General features: G+C 43.6%; 2 protein-coding genes across 4 annotated transcripts in view; one reads left to right on the plus strand and one right to left on the minus strand.

The window, feature by feature from the left end:
- Positions 1-3,315: 3,315 nt before the first annotated feature.
- On the plus strand, positions 3,316-7,343 carry CEBPG (CCAAT/enhancer binding protein gamma). The gene has a single exon (XM_019535848.1). The coding sequence runs from the start codon at positions 5,441-5,443 to the stop codon at positions 5,891-5,893; it is 453 nt and encodes a 150-aa protein (XP_019391393.1). The 5' UTR covers positions 3,316-5,440; the 3' UTR covers positions 5,894-7,343.
- An 8,714-nt stretch (positions 7,344-16,057) lies between these two features.
- PEPD (peptidase D) overlaps positions 16,058-17,391 on the minus strand; it is a 216,477-nt gene continuing 215,143 nt past the window's right edge. For all 3 annotated transcript variants that reach the window (XM_019535851.1, XM_019535849.1, XM_019535850.1), the window contains one exon: positions 16,058-16,731. In XM_019535851.1, coding sequence (XP_019391396.1) covers positions 16,582-16,731 — 150 coding nt within the window. In that variant the 3' untranslated portion in view covers positions 16,058-16,581. The remainder of the gene's footprint in view (positions 16,732-17,391) is intronic.

Raw genomic sequence — 17,391 nt, forward strand, 5'->3', positions numbered from 1 at the left:
TGCCTTCAGCTGTTGTCTTAAAACTTTCCTTTAAAACCACGTATAGGTAAGAAGACTTTGGCAGCTATTGTAACCAGATACTAAAACAACATTAAATGTTTGGTTTGGTTTCAGTGCCTTAGAAAAAAAGCAGCAAGGTAACTGGCAGTACAAAGAGACTTGTTCAAATTGTGGGGCATCTACAGGATACTAGCCCTCCAGCTCCCAGCTCCATGTCAGTGTCTGAAAAGTACAAAAAGCAGCGATTAATGCTTTTGTGAGCAATTGTTACTTAATTGGACTTGTCCAAACAATGTTAGCTAGGGCGTTGGGGTAGGTAGGATGCTGTCCAATTATGGAAGCATGCCAAAAGTTAAAAGAATTGAGTTTAATTAGAAAATTCAGAGGGGCACTAATTGATGTATAATTCCCTTGTGAGGGTGTGGAAGTGTTTCATCTGGGAAGGTCAGGGTTAAGGAAAATACAAGCCGTTGGGTGCAAATACATCTGGTTACCATTAGAGGTGCACAGATGAATCGATCCGATATTGGATCCACACAGATATAAAGACAACTGTCTGTACCAGAAATCAGCCTGATATGGCTGATAATTTGGCCGATAAATGGCCTGCGCAGCACATGGGCAGCAAGGAGAGCTGCCTGTAGCTGATAAGTCTCAACAGACTGGAAGGGGAGTGGGGAGGGGGGCAGATCAAGGCCCTCACAGCGAATGGGAATGGGGCTGGGGCAAATGCTGGCCAGCCATGGCAGGGGGAGGGGGGTACGGGATGGAGCTGCAACTCATCTGGGGGGGGCGCCACTCCTACCACTGTGTGTCGCTCATCTGAGAGGGCATGGGGGGGTAGGGCATGGGGGGGTAGGTGTGCCCCCAGATTGCGCAGGGCAGGGCAGGCCAGGAAGAGCCCCACACAGCCCCAACCCACCCTGCCCTGTGCAGATCCAGGAGCACACATTCCCCTTTCCTCCCAGATAAGCAGTGGCAGGAGCTACCGGACAAGCTACAGGATGAGCGGTGTGCAGTGGCAGGAGCCAACCCTATCCCCCCTGTGCCCCTTGGACAAGCCATGGGTCCGTCCCGTGCACTCCACGTCTCCCTTACCTTGGGTGCCTTGATCTGCCCCCCATGCCCTTCCCTTCTACCACAACAGACTTACCAGCTGCACACAACTCTCCAAGCCGCTGGGCTGGTATTGGAAATCAGATTGGTATTGGCTGATACGCCTCCTTAAAAATCAGCTGTTGATATCAGTCTGAAAAATCCCTATTGGTGCACCCGTAGTTATTGTGCATGGCCTTAAAAGATTGGGTCCTTGTGCGGCGAGATGGGCTTGTCTGTATTCAGACCAGAGTTGGGCTATTCAATGCTTCATATTTCAGTGTAGCATGAGAGGTTGCAATCACAAGCATGTTGAAGGCAAGGGTAGGGTGAGTGTGAGCACATACTGGACTTAAGGGCTGCCTCTACACCTGCTCCTTCACATTCCAATTAGAATGAGTCGGAGCAGAGACTCAGCTAATCGAGTCCGCTCCACCTTCTAATTTGAACGTGCCAGCATTGCTGCAGCTTCGTGTGTATTAAGCCCCTGCATGTTTTTAAATGGCTGTGGGGTGGTTCTATCTAGACTGTGTCAGACAAGGTTTAAATAGTGTCCCATGGTCATTTTTACATGTGCAGGGGCTTAATACATGTAACACTGCAGTATTTTAATTATAGCAGCTGCCCAGCAATCACCAATTAAAATACATGCTCCCCCCCCCCACGTGTACAGGCAGCACTAGCCAAGTGGGGAGGGGGGTCCTCCTTTCACCGGAATTACTTGGCTTTCTAAACAGATGACTTAGTAGAGGATGAATATGCCACAGTAGTGCACTTTTTCTCCTCGTTTTAAGGAAATTTTTTTTTCAGCTACCAAGGGACTACTTGGGTTCAGATAACGCATTGAGCTAAAACTTCATGAAGAGTAGACATTTTTTATTTTTACAGCTTTTCTGTCAATTTTGCTGAAAATATGCTGCACCCATCATTGTTCTCTTCTACACATTCAACTTGTAAAAGAAAATCTAGCAACTTGCCCAGGCAATAAAACTCTAAATACAGGAACAGGGATGGTAACGTGTCTATTCAAATGCTAACTTTGCAGAAGGTAGTGTCTAACATGCACAGGCAGTTGTCTGTACAGTCTTTAAAATGATGCTGTCAGGATTTTTTCATGATTAAGACGAGCTCTTTAATGACCAGTGAGAAACCTGAAACTGAAATTGCGTTTTTTTTCTTGATGCTTCCTTAATTCTTTTTTTTTTCCTTGATGCTTCCTTAATTCAGTCATATGTAGGCATTGATTAATTATTGTAGGGTTGTAATGTGGGAAGCTATCAAAATATTTGTCTTTGTGAGGGGAAACCAAACATTACACAAATAGGGAAGACACACGAAAACTGAGAAGGCCCACACAGGTTTAACAATATAATTTTATGTTTAATGTGGCAGATTGGAAAAAGCAGTGCAGGGACTTGTGAAACCTGGTTTTTCTTCTTTGCCCCATCAAGACCTGGACAAGGCACTAAACTGAGTCTCAGTTTCCTTATCTATAATAATAGTGATAATAACGGCTCTAAAACCCCAGAACTCTGTAGGTAGAAAGCACACTCTATATATACCAGGTATATCACCACCACCATCATCATTTTACTCTAGTGGTTTTTCTTTTTTCATTTGGAAACCTAAAAAATTTCAAATGGAGGTGCAGACCCCTTTGAATTGTAAATATGGGTATTTACATACTGTTGATTGATCATAATTATCTTTCATGGACCCCTTAGACAGTCTGTGGACCCCCAGGGGTCTGCAGACTACATGATGAAAACCACTGTTTTACACTGTAAGAGAGCAGGTGTTGAATGAATTAAGTTGCAACCCTCCTCCCTCCCCCCATTTGACATGTGAAAATTGACATATGACTTGCTAGTGACTTGAGTTAAGCCTGCTAAGGCAAAGCAAGGACATCAGGGTAGGGGAGCTCTCCAATACAGCCTGACCATAATTCTAAAAACACATTTGTCTTTGATATCACCATAGGCATTAACAAGCTCAGTGTCTTGTTTTCAGCCATCTGTGTCGATCTGTTATCTGCGTGCAAGAGTCAGACAATCCATCTTTTGCACTGTTACCAATACCCTTCACAGTCAGTTCCTGTCAGCATAGGGTCGGTTTATCCAAGCATAGCATCTTCCTTTAGCCAACACGACCGTAAAGCAAATGCAGCTACAAAACTTTTGGGTTTTACCTGCTTTTTAAATAATATTTAGCTGTCTTAGCATGTTTGTGAGTCGCAGTGTCACACTGCCACAGCAGCCTTCATAGGGAATGTGTGCCATTTCTACACTTGTGATTTATTAAACAGCTGCTGCACATCTTTCCTGCTTGTTGGGCAGAAATGACTGTGATTCTTAAAGTTTTCACTCTCAGCGAGTCTAAGGATTCTTTTTTTGGAAGATGAACAAAAGAGGATTCAGTATACACAAGAGAACCAGTTGTTCTTAAGTTCTGAATTTCTAATTGTACAATTTTTTTAAACAGATTTTTGAGTAAACTCATTTGAAGACAGCAGAATTTATACAGAGCTCCTGAGTATAAAACTGTGCACAAATCTCACACATCAACTACACAGTAACTTACAGTTTTTTCAGTGATATTTGAAGCTTCTTGTGTGGCAGAAAAGCACCTCTTCTGCCTCTCTCAAGTGTAAATCAACTGGTTGTAGAAATAAACTTTCTTAAGCGATTCATGTAATGAAAAGATAATAACAATTAGGAACCCAACATTTTAGTAGTAGGCTTTTGCTAGCATTACAGTCTTCAATCTGCAACCTCCCAGTACATTCCCAGTACATACCCCTTATGCACTGTTTGTATTTCTGTGAGCACATAATCAGGTGTATATACGTGAGTATGTAATGCTCTGGAGAGATGCTGCACTGTCAAAAGTTGCAAGGTGGGATTTCCAAAAACAGTTCATTTGCTGAACTCCAGTCTCATTAAAGTTTAAGTGTTTGCCCAGCTCAGCACTTGGGTAAGCATCAAGTAGAATCAGGCCTACATTATTGGTAAGTTTTCTTTTTATAAATTCACTGGAATAAGTGCAGAAAGACCATTTTATGCACTGCTTAAATACCGAAGCCCTTCCCTTATACTGAAAGGGCTATTTCCGTTCCTTCAATGACATTTCTTCAAATAAAGAGAGGGAAAATGTTTCTCTTGTGCTTTGGACAAGCATGAGAGATTCTAGTTCCGTGGATAACTCTTGGAAAGTTATATACATCTAGCAGGAAAACAGGAGCTGTGAACTCTCTCTGCTGTAACTATAAACTATATTGATATCCTTCATGGTAGCATATTTTGTGAGTAAGATTAACATGTAGGTACACATTGAAAGATTCATCTCATTAGCAAGAACAATTAGCACATTAAGTTAACACTTCCTGATTAATTTTTTTAGTTGGAACTTCATTTTGCCGTAACATATGAATTGAAACAGGAATATTTTTATTGGCAAAGGTACACGTTTAGACAGAACAGACATTAATTCACTGTGAAGGTTATTCTTACATAATACTTACATTTTACTACATTTTTTGCCTTCAAGTGAAATAGCTATTTCCTGCAGCGCAGCTGGACTTCTGTTTGCACATAGATACCAGTTTGGGGCATCCTATGATAAAACATGGGAAAAAATACCAAACAGACCAAGCAAAACAAGTTCAGAAGAGAGCATTTATGTTTAGAAAATACTGGAAGGAGTCTTTGGAATGGTAGAAAGTTGGGCACACTTAGTCTGGAAAAGGGGAGACTTGTAGGAAGTTTGCCTGCACATACACAGGGAGGTAGTTCAAAGACAAGAGTCCTGTTGGTCAAGAGTCAGACGGTTAATAAACTTAAGCTGTAGCATGGAAAATAATTAAGAGAATTATATATAAACTGGAGGAAAAGTTAGACACTAACTTGGTGCCAAGACATGGGTTGTGAAACTCAAGTTAGTCAAGGCTAGACTAGACACCCATCAAGAGATGGCTTTGGGACAACTGAATAACTCCAACCATGGTGCAGAGAGGCTGACTAGATGACCCACTAACAGTCCCTTCCAATCCAAATGACCCTGGGACTTCTGAAATAGTTCAACAGTTGGCAGCTTTTCAGTTTCCAGCATTGTAATGATGTATTGTTCCTGCCAGATGTGCCATCAGCAGCTTTTGCTAATGCCAGTGAGGTACAAGATCATAGCTCACGCTGGCATTTTAAATGTTTTAATAAATGTATTTTTCTACTAGGTTCAACTTGCCCTTAATCCATGTGAAGACTCACTGGCAACATAATCTGGAAACTACTAACAATTTTCACCATCTCTAACAAATTGTATTGTGGTGATAAAAGAAGATTCTGTCCAAATGAGCAAGGCATCACAACAGAACGCCACTACGGAAGCAAACGGGATAAGTGTGATTCACACACCAGCACACACCAGCGGTTTGCAGCAGGTTCCTCAGCTGGTGCCCGTTAGCCCTGGTGGTGGAGGCAAAGCTGTGCCTCCGAGCAAGCAGGGCAAAAAGAATTCCTTTGTGGATAGAAACAGTGATGAATACCGCCAGCGCCGAGAGCGCAACAACATGGCAGTGAAAAAGAGCCGGTTAAAAAGCAAGCAGAAGGCACAAGATACGCTGCAGAGGGTTAACCAGTTGAAAGAAGAAAATGAACGTTTGGAGGCAAAAATTAAGCTCCTGACCAAGGAGCTAAGTGTACTTAAAGACTTGTTTCTTGAGCATGCACACAATCTGGCAGACAATGTGCAACCTATTGGCACAGAAACCACCACCACAAATCCAGAAAGTGCTGGACAGTAGGCACACTACCCTCAAAGTGACGGACTGAACACTAGAGGGGCAGCCTGCCTGCCCCTCTCCTGCAGGAGCAGAGAAGGAGCTTTGTTCTGACTTTTAACCATCACTTTTTGGAGATTTTGGGGTTTTTTTAGGTTTAACACTGAAAGTTTGATACAATTTAAATACAAGTGGCTTTGAGTACTTTGCATAATTTGTTGAGTATTTTCTTCTCATAGGTTTGGCTAACAAGAAAAAATGACCTAAATTGACAAAACAACAAAGATTTTAATGTTAGTTAGTGAAAGTAAATTTCCACAGAAATTTACACTGACCTTCTGATTTTGCATATAGAAAGGAGTACAGCTGACCAGTTTTATTGTAAAATAGATAACTGAACATTGGAGGAAATTTCTGTTATATATCCTTTAAATATATTTCAGTGTCTGCTGTTTCTCTATTGTGTATACAAAACTTCAGAAGGCTATAGATTAAGTATGCCTTCTTATCTGGTGGACTGCAATCCCTGTTCAGTAAAATTCAGGTCTTTCTTATCCTTTCGTAGTTGATGGGGAGTGCCTAGTAACAGTGCCTAGTAATAGTGAGCCAAGGTGCTTACTAATGTTTTCTAAAGACTACTACATTTTTGTGAGACATAACAATGTATTACGACATGACTGACATGCACACAACTGGTTCACAAATCGTCAATGTTTCTCAAGAAGCATCATGTATGGAAGAAAGTTGAACATTTTATTTATAAGTCTTTTAAAGCCTATGTTCAACATGCTAGCATTGTTTGCGTAGCAACTTGGTGTCCTTAAAATATCATATGTTGGTTTCTAGAACATAGATGAATATGATAAAATAACTGTTTTCTTGCAGGTGTCTGAGAATCTAACATACAGTTTGGCTAAGCAAGGAAAGGGCTGGGGCAAAACATCGGCTCAGTCAAAATATATAGACTTGCACCTTAACATCTGATTTATATAGCTGTTCAGTTTAACAGCTGATACCTTGCAGAGATCCAATGTAATAAAAAATAAATGCCCCTAGTTTGAATACGTGATTCAGCAGAATTTCTATAGTTGTGTGAAGGATGATCTTCAATCTTATTTTGATAAAACTTTTTCTATAGCAGATTTTTTCAAGACCCACTCCCTTACCATGACCCATAATGCAGTGGTATGTATTATACTGAGGATTTAAATAATAAAAGTCAAGCAGGAACTTTGATGTAACCTTAATTTATTTTCATTTTTAAATATTTCACTTACAGTATGTTTGTTTTACATATAACCTGTGTGTCTGGCTAGTGAATTGTTACCCTGTTTTACTTTCCCTCCCACATCACCTTTTTCTGAACTTGACTGTAGTATGCTCACATGTACTGTATATGTATTTAGGAAGACAACTTGGGTAAAATCTGTTAAGATGCTAAGTTAGAAAATAAAAGCTTCCCAAAAAATTTTAAGAGTGTAAACTTTTACTGTAAAGTTAATCAAGTGTGGAAGACTTTTGTACGGTCTTGAATTATGGTACTGCTTTCCAGAGAGAAAAATATTCTGGTTCTAGTTACAGTTTAAGTAGGTGAGGTTGAAATACGTAATAATATATCTAATAAAGTGTCTTGCCTTGGAACCTAATAATTACTGCCTCCTTTTTCCCCACTATGCTTAAATAGAAGTAAAAACACAGGTAGGTGGATTTCTGAAGGGCCCAATTGGTGTGTATCCTTATTTCCATACAAAGCCTGTGTTAATAGATCATATGGTCTAAACACAGGTAGTTCACAACTGGTCTGGTAAGAATCCTCTTCTGCTAACCTCATTTTACAGTAGTAGATCATTATAAAGACTGGTATTGCAACACTTAAACCAAACTTTTCCCCTTCACATTAAATATCCAGGAAAAGAACAAAGATACAGGCAACTTACCTGTATTTTTTTCTATACGTCACACCTTGTTTTTGGAGGGCAGATTGTAGATCTCTTTTCCCCCCCTGAGTCATGGTCACTGTGTGACGAAGAGCACGTCCTCCTGGAAATATGGAGTGGGAGCAGCGTGGCGTCCCAGGAGACGCTCTGGAACTTCCTGCTACCTCACCCAGACTCCAGCCTGCTGCCTCAGTTCTCCCAAGATGCCACGATTCTTGGGCACTCCGTTCCTAGAAGTGAGTCTGTTAGTTCTTTCCTGTAAGTACTTTATTTAGGATCCTGTAAATGAAGCATTTCCACATTCCAAGCCTCATCAAGAATAATTAAGACAATACCAGCAGCTCACTTGTTGCTTCAGGTGCATTGCTGCAGTGCTTAGCCAATAGCTGTGGCTGAGAGGGTTAACACAACTCCACCCATTCAGCTTGCTGAGCCAGTCAAGCAGCAGCTATCTTGGCCGTAGCACCATGCACACGGTGTCTCCAGGTGTGCTTCTTTCAGCGAAAAACCAACTTCTCTGCTTATTACACCCACCTCAATTTTGGGGGGGGGACAGTGAGGAGAAGGTCAGGAGAAAAAGGCTCATGTATGTCAGAAAACAAAGATTTTAAAGGGATTGAAAGGGTTTTTAAGACAGATTGGTAGGTAAACCTGCCTAACTGAAAAACTGATCCATGGAATTTAGGGATTTAACTTTTCAGGGAAACATCTGATCCTTTAGAGCTCCCACAGTCTTCCCCAGTATAGTCCGCAGGTACCAGTTACTTCTGAAGAGAATCTACGATTAGCTTAATGTCTTGAAACATGTCAGTGGTAGAGGTTGGAACAACAGCTAGATCTTAAAATGAGACACATAAATTAGGGTTGTTCAACTCAAGCTGCTCCAACCTGTCAAGAAGGCCACTGAATATCGGCATGTGGGCTGGATTTATGCAATCATAGTAGCTTTCTACTCTTGGGTTAGCAGTAGTTTGAAGAATTACAATGAGCCTTTCAACATTCCTCGTCTCCTGTCAGTGCTGCCTTATTCAGTTGCAACAGATAAAGCAAATCTTCATAAAGCAACATTAGCAGAAGTTTCACTTAATAGAAAATCTAGAACAGCGGGGGCCACCTTTTTGGCAAACATGCCACAAGTTAGCCTCACATCCTTCCTGAGTGCTACTCTGATCTTCCTTCCCTTTCCTGCTAGTCTGCCCTGTATTCCTTACCTGATCTGCTGTGCCGGTCCCATCCCCGAAGTGGCATTCAGGCTACAGGTTCGCTGGCCCTGATCGAGACTTTAAAAATCAATCTTTTCACTGCAGCCAAGATTCAATGATGTTATGAAAACCAGTTAGGGAGAGAAGAAGCTTTTAAAGTCTCGCTCGTTCAGCCTTACTACAGCCCGGGGCAGGAGTGTGTACTCCATTGTCCTCTGTTACTCACTGTTGCTGCCGCTTTCCTCTGTTCTGTGGTGTAGAAATTGCCTCTCTAGCTCTTGGGGTCTCTCGTGGGCACCCTAGATTTCTCTCCCTGGTTTCACTTGGGGTTTGTGTGTGTTTGCCTCCAGAGTACAAACCCCTCATATGACCAGTGTTGAATATGGAGAAAATGCAATTCTGGCTGATAATTTCTCAATCATGGAGTCTTTTCACCAATTACCCAGAACCTTGTTAGGTGCTTGTTGTCCACCTGCTTCAACTCAATGCAGTTGCCAATCCCAAGCCTGGAAAAACATGGCTAGTCCCTTACCACCTGTAAAAACAGAAATAGCCCTGGACTGCTGTTCCAGTACAAGGGCTTACCAGCAAATTAAACTAAAGGCTTTGTGCTGCATGAAGGCTCCTGGTGAAAGTCAGGCCCCTGAAAACACGATGCTGCAGGAAAGACGTCCTCTCCAAGAGAGTTTATTGGCCCATACACCACGCTGCACTAACATGGCTACCTCGCCTCATAGGCAGGAAGTATGCACAGAACCAGCACAGTCTGTCTTGTATCATACAGACACACATGTTCAGGTGCGCTCTCTGCTATTTTTATTTCAGTGGGAATAAAATGTACATCATATTTCTCAGCACAAACAGCAGGCTTTTTTGCCAAGGCAGGAGTCATGGATGAAAGGAAATAGGGCTTTTTTCCAATAAAAGTAGGAGTGAAATCTCTCATACTTAAGATGAGTGGCTTGTACTTACTTGCTGGAGCAAGATTAAAAAAATAGCCTTTGGTTCTCTTACAAACAATGCCTAACCTGTCTCCATAAAGAGAAAGTGTCCTGCAGTAAACATTCAGATGTCCTTTTTATTTCGTTGAATCCATTAAAACGGAATTGACCTTTTCTACAAAATTTGTAGAAAGTCTCAAAAGCATTTGAGGGCTGTTATATATATACTGTGTGCCTTTAAAATCTTAAATCCTTAAAACAGGGAAACAATCTTGTGTATGCTGCTCCCCTTGCTCTACTTACACTGAACATCGAGCTAGTGAAATTCCCATTGGATTCCCATTTCTGATTGCTGTAGAATTTCCTTTATGGTTTGTGTAAAGATTCCCAGCTTGTAATTTGCAAGGAAAATCCTGATGTTTATTTCCAGAAATTAACTTCTAACACGTGTGTGTGAGAGTGTAAACCAGTCAATCTGTTGAAATAAGATGAGTAACTTAAGCATGAAATGAGGATTCAGCCCTTTATTGTCAATTAGAGGCTCAGGCACTAATTCTGAAGATAGCTACAGGGCAGTTTATCCCCCTCATTCATTGCATACTCCAGGGGTTGGCAACTCCTGGCACGTGCCAGGACACGGGACATGAGGCCATTCTGCTCGGCATGCCACAGCTGACCCAGAGCTCTAGGCAGCTGCTGCAGGTGGCTGGGAGGCTGCAAGCACACTGGCTCCATGGTGGCAGCGGCTGCACTTGTGTCTCTGGGTGAATGGCAGGGAAGGAGCCAGGGCAGCACAACGCTGGCCTCTTCCACACCATCAGCCCAGAGGTGTGCATGCACCTGCCACACCAGCATTGAGGATTGGGCCCCTCGCAGCTCCCCTGCCATCTGCCCCTTGTGCACCAAGTGAAGGTGTGGGTCAAGGTTGGGGTGTTTTTGGCACTCCAGCCAAATATTTGCCAACTCCTGTCCTAGTTTGTCCTTTAACACATGACTAACGGTAATAGGCTGTCATAGTCCTGTACTTCTGTCAAAGAACCCTCCATGGAGCTAGATCCCACTGTGAAGGTGGTGTCCCAACACAACACAAAAACTATCCCTGCCCCAAAAAGTGACAATCCACTGACCACATATTCCACATTGTTGAGCTGGACGGTTTCAACACCTCCATTCCTACTGAAGAGGAGAATGGTGCTTCCATGTGTCACATACAGGATGCTCTGTATCATGCCCTCCCCATGGCCCCATACATGCAACAAAACCAGGCAATTTAAGCCACAAATCTCAATTTTTGCTGTTTCTCTCTGGCACCATTTGCCACTATCCTCCGGTTCATGCAATAGGAGCCCATACCTTCTTACCTGGACACAGAGCCTGTCCATAACAACTCTCCTCCTGTTAGCAAGGCTGAATGGAGTAGCTTTCCATGTTCCATTAATCCACAGTGGGTTCATCACACGCGACACGACTCGGGGAATTTACTCTTTCCTACCAGCTGTGGATGCTTCCCCGAGGATGTAGCACTTCAAGGGTACATGCATCTGGCTAACTGAAATGCAGCACAAAAAGGTCAGCATTTCAGACTTGAAAGAGCACCCTGAAATTCAAGAGTCTTACCACCATGCACTGAGGCACTGTGTCACCCCACCACTATGGGCTTCAGGTCCTTCCAACGCAACGCACTTGATGAGTAGTTTGGCTGCACAGAGACGTTGCTAATGTGGCAGTTTATGCACTTGCTTTACCTGAGAAGTGAAATAAAGACTGCAGCGTGTCGTTTTAAACGCACGAATCCATCGGCCCCGGGGGCTGACAGATGCTCATTATTTTAAATTACCCATTGCTAGGAGGTCAGTTTCAAGAAAGATTGCAATGAGCCTGTTGCAAAAAAATACACAGCGCTATATCAAAGGAATAATAGCTTTCAACTGAAATCCCCCAAAGGCTTTCATTTTCCCCGCCCCAAGCTGCTATAGCACAGATTGGTTGCTAACTTAATATCAGAATCGCATCCTATTTATCCAAGGGGACTGGAGGGCTGTGGGAATGGTTTGTTCTGTTGTTAATTGTGCACCTCAGACACAGGTGCTAACTTCCTTCTCTTCTGCAGTAACTGATAAGCAGGCATCTGAATCAGATTTCAGCCTGTACAAATTTCAGCGAAGTCTGGCTTTTAGTTTTTTGGTTTTGCCTTATTAATTAATGACCATCGTGGAGAACAGGTGTAGCCCTAGGCCGCTTTGGAGAACCTTAAGACAGTGTCCAGGACCTCTTCAGTACGTGCAGCCAGATTTCAACAGTAGGATCCCTGCATGTTTCTGGGCTTTTACAGGCTTTATCACAGTAGGCCCCTGGTTCGTGGCTGGGGCCCCCAGTGACTATGGTAGTTCAGTAGATTCAAAGTTAACACTGCACTGAAATGGCTGGGATGATTCATCCTCCCTTACAAATTCTGTGCCAAGCTACTGCAAAGTTTATCTTAACTTGGTGACAAAGGTTATGTAAAGGCGGTCTGTGTACAGTGTGAGCCTAAAGATGGGGTTTTCACCTGTAATAGTTTGGCAAGTACAGCTCTCCACTGCAGATGCAGTTACACAGCATGAGTTATACTAGGATAGCTCATTCCATTTCCGTTACAGGAACGGCCACTCCATTATGACTGCGTCCGTGCTAAGGGATTGTACTGCTTTAATTCTACTGCTGAGCAGCACAGCTTGCGGGGATAGGCAATGTCCACACAAGGGACCTGACATAACTTGATTAAATCAATTTAAAAAAAATGACCTTGATCTTTTCCACTTACAAACTTGCACCAAAATAAATTGATTTTAATTCACTGCATTGGTACCTCCGAGGCAAGACTGGGCAGACTTGTGCACACTAGGAGAAAATGTGATAGCTAATGGGTTTTAAAATCCTATCATAGCCAGAGCAAGCTACAGTTATCGCTTATCACCAGGGAATACATCTTAAATTCATTAACCAGCAGTTAACTCCCCCCTCCCCTCCCCAAACCCCCCCAAACTACCCCATGCACGGTTCTTCCTTCACTGTGGATTCTAACTGAGAAATAAAAAGGTCCCGGTTCCAGTTTGCTTCCATTGGGAGACAAAAGCCGTAAGGCTCAACCAGAAGAGGACTCCAGTCCAGAGAAGGTTCCTTGCAGGAGGTATGAACAAACACCCGCTGAGATCTCTTGGTGCTCTTTTGGGGTACAGCAGCCTTCAGCTCAGACCAGGCCCCTGCCCTGGTTACATCTGGTTTGCACTGGGAACAGTTTCTAAAGAACTGTAAAAGCTATGTATTTTTTTTTTTTAAAATCAAAGCTGTGACTCGTGTGGTGGATCTCAGTTGCAGAATTCATGGGGCCTTGCACATAAAGAAAAGTCTGAGAAAACAAAACCAGATTTAAGCAAACAGCTGCTGCTGGGACAGGTATAATGAGAGAAAACTGGCAGTCAGCTTGGTGACATTTGCTTTGTCCTCTCCTCTCAGAGCTCGGCACAGCATTTGTTCTCTGGTACATGGTGAAGGATACTGCGCTCTGTCGCCTCCCGTCGTCTATTTGCCCAACCTGTTCTACAGCAGTTGGGAACAATGTCTGCCAAGATTAATCAGGGAGGAAGGGAAAAGCCTATTAACTAGACCCGTGTTACAGCCTCATTGACACAATTCCAAATCTGGAGTTTGGAAAGTGTATAAAAGAATTGCTTTCAGATAACCAAGGCTAGCGAACCAAAGCAAAGGCAGGCCTCACAGCACCCAGAGCAGCAGCCAGCAAAGGAGCTGAGGGTGTGCTCAAAAAATAATTATAGAAATGGACTTTGACTCATGTGCCTACATGAGCCTGATACGCTGAGGCCATGGTGGTGACAAAGGAGAGTCTCATGCTGAGTAAGCCTCCCCGAGGCTTCTGGAGGCCGGAGAGACGGGAACGCCAGTCAGCCTATCACCGTCTGCTCTTTTTTCTAGTTATTGCAGTAAAATCTGACGTTTTCTTCAGAAGTACAAAATCCAGAACCTCTTTAGTAGCCACAAAAGGAAACACAAAAGCAGTCGCAGACATTTCTGTCAATTCCCTTAAGAATAGTCTCACCCCACTCCTCAGCAAGACTTGCTCGTTGGAGACCTCATTATATACAGGACTCACCTGGCTTGCCTCTCAGGGACCGCTGCCGTGGAGTTACTGTGAAAGACGGAACAGTTCCTACGGTTTTAAAACAAAGTGACATTAAACTAAAGGAGTGATGCATGCCAGATGACTAGCATGCAGGTTTCCTTCCTCTCTAATTTTCAGACTTCAATATTTGACAGTGGGTCACCCATGCCTTAAAAATGAGTCCATTCCTCTGTGCAGGACAACCCAATTGGCAAATGTAAGATGAATCTTGTTGCAGAGGGTGGCTCAATTCAGATTTTCATAAGAAATAATTCCTGATCAAGACTCAGTCCCAGCAGCTGCTGAAGAACATATGAGCATGCGAGTTAGGAGGCAGAGATGCAGGTGGCTTCAAACTACTACACTCTCCTGTCCCGTGCTGCTGTGTCAGGAGAGTTCCCCAGTATAAGACAGGGGCTTGTTACAGCAGCTGGGGATCACAGGCGCCAGAAGGACTTTGCTCCCCGTTCACCAACCGCAGGGAAAATGATGATAACAACATGCTGGCACACTGCCATCCTATGTTGGGATTGGAACAACAGAGAGAAGCCCTCTCGTGGCCAGTGATGTGCAACAGAAGAGGGATTCTGGGCCCAGAAGCCTCAGCTTAAATTAAATTAAGCACTTGACTGGATACGAGGTGCAGGGGCAGTTTTAAAGTGCATCAGCTAGAGGTGCTACCTTTGCTGGAACTGACATTGGTACAAACTGGGTTTCTCCACAGATTAAGATCTTGAATACATTAAAAAAAGGTTGGTATTTTATACCAACCTTTGTGGGGATAGAGGGGTGTAAAGTAAGTATTTAAAGCATGATAAACAGAGATGGTGTTGTGACACGTGCTGTCAGAGAGTCTGCAAATCATAAACCAAGTGAAAATAACTGGGCTTTTGTTACAAGTGAGACCATCATGTCTTGCAGTAACCATGTAGCACAGAGCATATAACTGGTTCTCTCTCACATGCGTGGAAGCCCAGTTTACCATTACTATCATTGCAAAGTAGTTATATCATGTCTACACACAACTGACACAGCTTAATTTGGGATCCACAAACACAGCAGCATTAAAGATACAGCCTGCGGTCACATCTGGCTCGGTGAGTCGCATCATCCATCCTCTGGTACTGGCCCCACATGCCAGATCCAGCGTTTGTGACACCCACTCTGACTGGTCTGGGGCTGTGTCACATGCAGCACCCACTCTAGCTGGTCTCAGGTAAGTGCGTGGGCAATGCCTGGAGTGGTGGGTGCCATGTATGGCGCAGTCCTGGATAGGCAGTGGCTCCGGCATCCCCAGGGGGGAAGGGGGTTGATCTATGGGTCCTTCACATGCCAGTTTCAGCACTTGTTGCAAGCAGGGTCCTCCCAAGACCAGCTGGAGCAGGTGCTGTGTGCAGCTCGCATCCTGGTCTAACCAGAATGGGTACCATGTGCAGCGTGGTCCTGGACTGGCTGAAGCAAAAGCTGCAGGCACCGACTCCAGCAGGGAGAGGGGGGTGTCCACGGACCCATTCTGTCCCATGGGGATGGCCCCAGGCCATTCATCTATTTCATGCCAATCATTTGGGGCCAGAAAAGCTCAACACCCCTGCACTGATGTTACCAGATGGCTTCTCAATTTCCACCTGTTCAGCAGGAGGTACTCTACTGAATAATACTGTGAGTCCCTGTAGCAAAAACACTCCCATAAAATTTAGGCAGAATTTTTAAGGCTCTGGCTCAGATCATCCTACATCCTTAAAGATACAGATCAACTGCTCCTTCTGCTGCAGTACACCATGAGTGCAGGGAGCCTGGCGGATGTGTGAAGGATATGAATGCCCAGGATTTGAAGAAGAAAACCTAGCTGGGGAGCAGTGCAGGTTTCTGGGGTAGAAAGCTCCCATACTGAGCTGATAAGGGGTAGGAAAAGGAAGCTGAGGGATCAACACAAAGGTCTGAACAACAACTTGCAGAGGTAATTTTTTATTAGAAATCTTATTTTGTTCATTTCATTTATATCAAAATACTGATTCACAAGGAAAACATAGGTGGCACTGTCTCAGCCATTCTCAATTAACAGAAAGATCTTGGTAAACTTGTGGAGATACGTTTCCCAAATAGGAACTCTTAGGTATTTTCTCATGATTACAGACAACATACGGATAACAGATTTGCCATGTATAAAAGTTAACTGCCATGAAAATGCAGATATTACTGGAAAGAGGTAAGGTACAGATGATCTGAGGTTTTTAATTTCAGCTGTTCATCCTGCAGGATTATTCTGTTGGCACTTTGTAATATAAGATGTTGATTGAAAGCATCAAGATTTAGAGCTAGCTGAATATATGGTGCTGAATCTTTCTAATTTAATCTCTAATGAAATAACCATTCTAGCTTAATGCTTTGCCGAATTGAATCATTTTCTTTCATATGCTGCTGCCTTAAAATCGGAAGGACGACTGCTAAGCGGGACACAGCAAGTACGTGGAGTTTACTGCTTTTGGCCGGACACGCAGTCAAATGACTTGGTGCTGCCTTGGGCATCTGCCATGAAAGCCTCTATTTCCTCCGCGGTGCGTGGGACGCATGTTAGTAGCTCCATTCCACTGGCTGTCACTGCAATGTCATCTTCAATCCGGACCTGTTACAGAGAACACACAGTCACTGGTATCTTTTGGCATGCTGCAAGGCACCCTAGGAAACAACAGCAGCTGCAGTATAAAGTGCATTTCCAACCTGCTTGGAAATACGATGGCAGGAAGAACAAATGCTTCGTGATCCCCAATTTCCTACTGCTATGAGACAAGGTCCGAATTCTGCAAGGGTGAAACTTCCTTTGTAGAGGGCCCATGAGCCCGGGCTCATGTAAACTCCACATTAATCTGACAAGAAAAGCAGCCCTGAAAGACACTCCTGCGTAACAAGGAGGGTTTGGTGGGGACAGGATGACTTACTGAGGCCATTTTTATACGGCCTCATAAAATGCAGATGCTTTGGCACTGGGGACAGCAAGGGAAGAAGGAAGAATCCTTTCCCTGGGTTACCTCCAACCTTTCTAGCACAACCTATTACATGACGTAGGGGGCGGACGTGGCTGTGGCTGCTTGCACGTGCGCTTTGAGCACCTGCACTGTGCGTGTTCAGAGTGGCCACACTGCTGTGGGTTCTTAGTTGCTGTCTGCGTGTTAAAAAACTCCACGTTCCTCTTTCCTCCTGAAACACTGCAGTTAACAGGACCAGCTACAAGTAGTTCATTGTGATTTTAAAGCTCGTTTTAGAGCTCATTTTGGAGTTAATAGAA

The sequence above is a fragment of the Crocodylus porosus genome, unplaced genomic scaffold, assembly GCF_001723895.1.
Source record: "Crocodylus porosus isolate Cpor-Errol unplaced genomic scaffold, CroPor_comp1, whole genome shotgun sequence".
NCBI lineage: Eukaryota > Metazoa > Chordata > Crocodylia > Crocodylidae > Crocodylus > Crocodylus porosus.

Bases quoted from the DNA above. Each gene is read 5' to 3' on its own strand.
- CEBPG (XM_019535848.1), top strand. From the start codon at position 5,441: ATGAGCAAGGCATCACAACAGAACGCCACTACGGAAGCAAACGGGATA.